The sequence below is a fragment of the Octopus bimaculoides genome, chromosome 1, assembly GCF_001194135.2.
Source record: "Octopus bimaculoides isolate UCB-OBI-ISO-001 chromosome 1, ASM119413v2, whole genome shotgun sequence".
Lineage (NCBI taxonomy): Eukaryota > Metazoa > Mollusca > Cephalopoda > Octopoda > Octopodidae > Octopus > Octopus bimaculoides.
In genome coordinates this window covers 52,398,991-52,405,742 of record NC_068981.1, presented here as the reverse complement: position 1 = coordinate 52,405,742, position 6,752 = coordinate 52,398,991, and the positions used below count along the sequence as shown (strand labels likewise).

Sequence of the window (6,752 nt, the reverse complement as noted above, 5' to 3'; positions counted from 1 at the left end):
CCTAGCCAAAGATAAACCTCTGTACCTGGCTTTCGTTGACATGGCGAAACCCTTTGTCAGTGTCCTCCGATCCCTTATCTGGTGGTCGATGAAGAAACTAGGGATAGAAGAATGGTTAGTGAGAGCTGTGCGAGCCATGTACAGGGGCGCTGTCAGTAAGGTGAGGGTTGGCAACATGTACAGTGAAGAATTCCGGGTAGGGTCCACCAAGGATCAGTCCTCAGCCCCCTCTTATTCATCATAGTCCTCAAGGCAATAACAGAGTAATTCAAGACAGGATGCCCCTGGGAGCTCCTCTATGCTGATGACCTTGCTCTAGAACTAGAGGAAAGTTTCAGGTGTGGAAGCAAGGATGAGAATCGAAGGGCTTTAGAGTCAACTTAGCTAAAACCAAAGTCCGAATAAGTAGGAAGGCAGACAAACCACAAATCCCTTCAGATAGATGGCCCTGCTCGATCTGTAGAAAAGGCATAGGTAGAAACTCCATAAGATGTACCCAGTGTAAGCTATGGATACATAAGAGGTGCAGCAATATCAAAGGAAGGCTAACTGGGAAGAGTTTTTGTATGTGGCAAATGCTCAGGAGCAATAAACACTGTGCAGAGAACAGCTTCTGTCACATTCCAGTGAGAAAAACTAGAAATAGTTGATAGCTTCCAGTACTTAGGTGACCAAGTCTGTAGCAGGGATGGATGCTCTGAAAGTGTATAAGAATAGCCTGGGCAGAGTTTAGAGAGCTCCTACCTCTGCTGGTGACAAAGGGCTTCTCGCTCAGAGTAAAAGGCAGACTGTATGACGCATGTGTACAAACAGTCATGCTACATGGCAGTGAAACATGGGCTGTGACTGCTGAGGACATGCGTAAGCTTGCAAGGAATGAAGCCAGTATGCTCCGTTGGATGTGTAATGTCAGTGTGCATACACGACAGAGCGTAAGCGCCCTGAGAGAAAAGTTGGACTTAAAAACCGTCAGATGTGGTGTGCAAGAGAGACAACTGCACTGGAATGGTCATGTTTTGTGAATGGATGAGGACAGCTGTATGAAAAACTGTCACACCCTAGCAATAGAGGGAACCTGTGGAAGAGGTAGACTCAGGAAGACCTGAGATGAGGTGGTGAAGCACGACCTTTGAACTTTGAGTCTCACCAAAGCAATGAGTAGTGACCAAGACCTTTAGAGATATGCTGTGCTCAAGAAGACTTGAAAAGCCAAGTGAGACCATAACCTGTGACGTAAGCCAGTGGTGTATAACCAGCCCACTTATGAGTACCCTTCATTCATTGGACAATAAACTTTGCTTGTGAAGACCTGTTGAGGCAAGTGAAATCAAAATCGCTGACGTGGCCGATGACAGTACCGCCTGATTGGCACTCGTGCCAGTGGAGTGTTAAAAGCACCATCTGAGTGTGACCGTTGCCAGGGCCACTGACTGGCTCCCGTGCTGGTGGCAAGTAAAGAGCACCATTCGAGTGTGATCATTGCCAGTGTTGCTTTACTGGCACGTGAAAAACAACGTTCAAGCGTCGTTGTTGCTAGTTCTGTCGGACTGGCTCTCATGCAGGTGGCACATAAAAAACACCTTTTGAGTGTGGTCGTTGCCAGTACCTCCTGACTGGCACTCGTGCTGGTGGCATGTAAAAGTACCCACTACACTCTTGGAGTGGCTGGTGTTAGGAAGGACATCCAGCTGTAGAAACTTTGCCAGATCAGATTGGAGCCTGGTGCAGCCTTCTGGCTTGCCAGTACTCAGTCAAACTGTCCAACGAATCCCAGCATGGAAAGCGGATGTTAAACGACGATGATGATGATGATGAATAAGTGAGACCTCTACATAATAGCTAGACATAGAAATAGCAGCCAATTCTCTCTCATATCGTAGCCTTCTGTCTCGTGTTACTTTGATATAGTACTCAGAAATTGCTGAATAACTCGTTAGTTCTTCATCACATTGACCCACTTTTTATTTCTTTGCTAAACTATATGAGACATGGTTCTCTAGGAGAGTAGTAATTCAGAATAAACGCTGAGACTGTAATGAACTGTCCAACCCATGCCATCGTGGGAAACAGATGTAAAATCATGTGTCAGTGTAAGAAATCATCATCATTTTAATGCCCACTTTTCCATGCTTGCATGGATTGGACAGAATTTACTTGAGGCAGATTTTCTATGGCCTGATGCTTTTCCTGTCACCAACTCTCACCTGTTTCCAAGCAAGGTAATATTTAAGATGGTGTATCATATTAGACTGGATCAAGTGAAACAAAGTAGCTTTTATGTGGTCACTCAATCTGCTAAAAATATTAGCCAGATATCAATCAAACTTCATTCTATTATCTTGAAAAGAGAGAGACACATTTGATAATGTAATTTCAGATATGTAATATCAGTACAGTATGGTCATGGGTGGAACGTTTTTGGTCGTAGGTTTTGCTAAGTCAGGACTAACTTGAGACTCAGCAACAATAACAACAAAAGAACAAAAGATAGGCATGAATATTTATCTAACATTCTAACTAGTGTAATAGAATCAAATTGAGTTTTTATGCTTAGTTGTACATCAATTGATGATCAGCCCTACTGATTCCAAGGAATGAATGGGAAATATGTTCATGCTTCCCTTGAAAATACTACTAGAATTTTTAAATAGCTATGACAAAATAGCAATAGCTAGGTTGAAGAATTAGTTTGCAGGGAACTTACTGCCTGGGCTGTACCACCCTGTAGAATGAATCTATAGGAAGAAAACCATCTCACCAAACAGCATTCACAGAAAACTTTCACATTCCAACACTATATAACTTTTGGCTCACTTTCTTGCTGTTCTTTCATTGTATTTTTCTATTGATGATAAGCTGAGTCTTTGTGATATAATAGATCATCCTTCTCTATCTAATAAATTTATCTGCAATGGCTGATCAGGTTTGTCCACAAGTAGCATCAATGCTAACAGACCAGGCAGATGCAGTCTTTAGCTTGTAAGGGGTTAGTCCTGACCTGGAGATGATTGATGTAGCAGTATTCAAAGCTACCTTATTTCTACATAGTACTTTGCCTCTCTGACAGGATAAGTGCTTTATCCAGTTGTCAATGAAAGCATCACATACTTTCAGATTGGATTTCAAAATGTCCTTATACCTTTTATGCTAACCTCCTTGGCTCTTCCATTCAAGCAATACATCTCACTCACCAGAGCTTACCCTTCATGAAGAGAGCTTTGATCCTTTCAATTTTGTATTACTCAAATATAGTTAAGTACCTTGTTCTATGAGACAGCACAAATTTTCCAAAGCATCTTAAATGGAACTAGTCTTTTGTTTTTTTTTTCTATTTCCATATGTTGGCAGTATTATGTTCAAGTCTCACTACTATATCGCAGCATGGTTAGAACTGTCTATATACACTGGTCTTCATGCTAAGACAGATTCCATGAACTAACCAGCTTGCAGTGCATTCTTCTGAAGGTCATGCTTGCTTTCCCTCTCAGCACTGTAATCTCATTGTTTATTATGCAGGCATTAGAGAATGCTACTCCTATTTTGTAGTCTTTTTTTATGCAATGATCCTAGTTGTTTTCAGGGACTATAGTAAAACAACCATGATCAAATTCAAGAAAGAGAACTGTCTTCACCTTCCAACACCTCAAAACACGATGAAAGTCTTATTTCTGCTTGTGTATAAGCTCCATAATACTGATGGCCTACTCTAAAAATCATTTACAATGGTGTAAATGACTTTGCCAGAGCAACCATTTGCTATGGTCACGCCACCAAAATTAAGACAGAAGTGATATTTTACAGTTGATTTGGAGCAATGACTTAACTCATATCCTGCCTGACAGGCTACTTGCACATGTCTTGCAGAGTCCATGTTGCTTTCATTTGTTTCTTCCTCATTTGGCTTGGTTTTTACAGCTGGATGCTATTTCTAAACACTAATGTGCATTTTATGCCACCAACAGTACAGAACTTGGTTATGGCTGGACTTAAAGAGACTCTCTCTCTTCTGTATCTGTTTATATTCAGAGACAGGTTTCTTGTGTGCAGCTTGCAGAATCTCTCTGACATTGAGAGGCTTACCTATTATTTTCCAAAATGATACACTGATCTTTTTTTTATTTCATTTACATCTATTTACAGCAATGACTCTACCCAATGCAGTGAGGAAGGAGAAAGGAAAAATAAAACTTCAAATAACTTAATCATGGAAAAAGTAAAAGAAACTATAAATAATTATCATAAAGCTGCTTCCTCAACTCCGAAAATGAATGGACATCATATTGAAGTAGATAAGACTACAAACACAGTTAACAAAAACGGCAGATCTAATATATACATTCATAATAAAAAGGTAAGGATTGAAATACATGATTCAAACTTCTTTTCTTCAAATTGTATAATGTGTGTATTGTGTAAAGTGAAGGGTTTTCTTATAATAGTAACTTTCACTATAAAGATTTGATTCCATAGACGAGGTGGTTCTTTTAATATAAAAAAAGGCAGGGTGGGGATTTAAATTTAGTTTTGCTTGTATGTTTTTGTTCATAACATTACCTAAGGTTTCTTCCCTTAGATAGAATTCAGGTTTTTTTTTAGTGTCCACTGGTGCGCTCAATAAAATGCTCTCCTTGCTTTCAATGATGTGCTATGCTTCATCACAATACCTACTCTGTTATTTACTGAACATAGAAACCTAAAGGTAAAGTAGATGCCTGAAAGTAACATTTACCCTCTTCATTCTGATACCCTAGAACCACTGAAGATGAGGAAATATCTTGTCATAGCTTACTGCGACAGAGAAGATATAAACTGATTTTTTTAGCTAGCAGTCCAACATCTTCACAATTTGAGCACATGTAACTCTCACTGTATTTCATAATGTAATTCCATTTTTTTTTTAACAGAAATATAACCATCTCAGTATTCTTTTGTCCCAAATTAACTGAACTTCTTTTCATCTGAAAGCATAAAAGCATATGTTCATGATTTTGTAAAAAAAAAAAAAAAAAGATTCATTTAATTATATATTGTACTGGCATCAAAAGTAAAATTGGTGAGGAGGTGGCATTATACTATAGTGTAACATATATATTCTTTTCTACTCTAGGCACAAGGCCTGAAATTTTGGGGGATGGGGGGACAGTCGATTAGACTTATCCCAGTATGCAACTGGTGTTTAATTTATCGACCCTGAAAGGATGAAAGGCAAAGTTGACCTTGGCGAAATACTGCTAAACATTTCGCCTGGTGTGCTAACGTTTCTGCCAGCTCGCCACTTTAGTGTAACATATATATTACTGAGAATATGTGGGGGGGGAAATTAAAATAAACACAAGCCTAGTTATTATTTATTCATGTTTCAGTGTTAAAGTCAGTATAGCTTCACCATTAGGGAGCAAGTTTTATTTTGTGTGTACAGCTAGATGCATGACTACTACTATGAGTTAAAGCTCCACATAGATTATCGTTATCTCATACAGTACTAGTTGTACATCTAACTGTAAACACAACATATAACTTGCTCCCTAATAATGGAGCTCTACTGACTTCAACACTGAAACATGGATAAACACTACCTAGGCTTGTGTTTATCTTAATTTTCCTCCTCATACGCTCTGTATATTACAACTAGTAATACTACTAAGTACACTGGTAGACTAACCACTATACTAGAAGTTGACTGGATAATGATAATCAGCTTGGAACACTCAGTCTTATGATAGTGTTTGCACATCTAACTGTACATATGTAATACTGATTTTTAGGTACAAAAAAGTGGAGGCTCATACATATATATATATGTCACTGATTTAAGCAATTATACCTGTTCCTCCCCAAAAACTAAGTTTGAGCCTAAAAGAAAGAATATTGAGAGAAATAATGTTGGTTTGTGTCAGTGCTCTTAGAAAGTAATTTAGATATATTGTGCTAATGGCTGTATAGTCAAGCAGTTTGCCTTGCAGCCACAATTTGGAGTTCAATCTCTCTGCATGGCACTTTGGGCAAGTGTTTGCTGTCATAGTTTTGCATCACCCGAAGTCCTATGGATGAAATTTGGTTGAAGGAAACCATGCAGAAGCTTGCTGTGTGTATATATATATCAGCAAGTTATGGCAAAAATTAGTGCACAAAATGAAAATACCATGTAGCATTTTAACTCACCTCTGTAATATCCCTTTATGTCTGCTGCCTTTGCCTCTAAGCTTCCTCTAAGGACAAAATAAATATCAAAGTATTAGGATTGATGCAATTAACTGAAAACCTTTGAAGGCAGTACCTCAGTACGTCCACAACCTAATAACTGAAGCCAATAAAAAAAAATTTCATCTCCTATTGAAATGATGTCTCCATCTTCATTATATTACAATGTATGAGAGAATAGAATGAAAAAGGGTAAATTAAAATCAAGGGGAAGCTGATATATCCCACTTCGGCTTTCTTCATTTCAGATTTGGAGCGGGATCGTTGCCAGTGCCCCTGGACTGGTTCATGTGCGGGCGACACATGATACCTTTCGAGCGACATTGTTGCCAGTGCCCCTGGACTGGCTTTTGTGCAAGTGACACATGAAATGTTTCGAGCGGGATCGTTGCCAGTGCCCCCGGACTGGCTCATGTGCGGGCGACACATGAAATCTTTTGAGCAGGATCGTTGCCAGTGCCCCTGGACTGGCTCATGTGCGGGCGACACATGATATCTTTCGAGCGACATTGTTGCCAGTACCCCTGGACTGGCTCTTGTGCGGGTGACAC

The 6,752-nt window shown here is 39.5% G+C and overlaps 2 protein-coding genes across 3 annotated transcripts in view; one reads left to right on the top strand and one right to left on the bottom strand.

The window, feature by feature from the left end:
- Positions 1-6,752, top strand: part of LOC106873286 (uncharacterized) — an 18,773-nt gene that overhangs the window by 8,227 nt on the left and 3,794 nt on the right. Inside the window, exon 4 of the mRNA XM_014920592.2 lies at positions 4,141-4,351. Coding sequence (XP_014776078.1) covers positions 4,141-4,351 — 211 coding nt within the window. The remainder of the gene's footprint in view (positions 1-4,140; positions 4,352-6,752) is intronic.
- LOC106873284 (uncharacterized) overlaps positions 4,363-6,752 on the bottom strand; it is a 28,314-nt gene continuing 25,924 nt past the window's right edge. For both annotated transcript variants that reach the window (XR_001409858.2, XR_001409857.2), the window contains exons 11-12: positions 6,163-6,209; positions 4,363-4,958 (exon numbers count right to left, since the gene is read on the bottom strand). The gene's annotated coding sequence lies outside the window, so the exon portion shown is untranslated. The remainder of the gene's footprint in view (positions 4,959-6,162; positions 6,210-6,752) is intronic.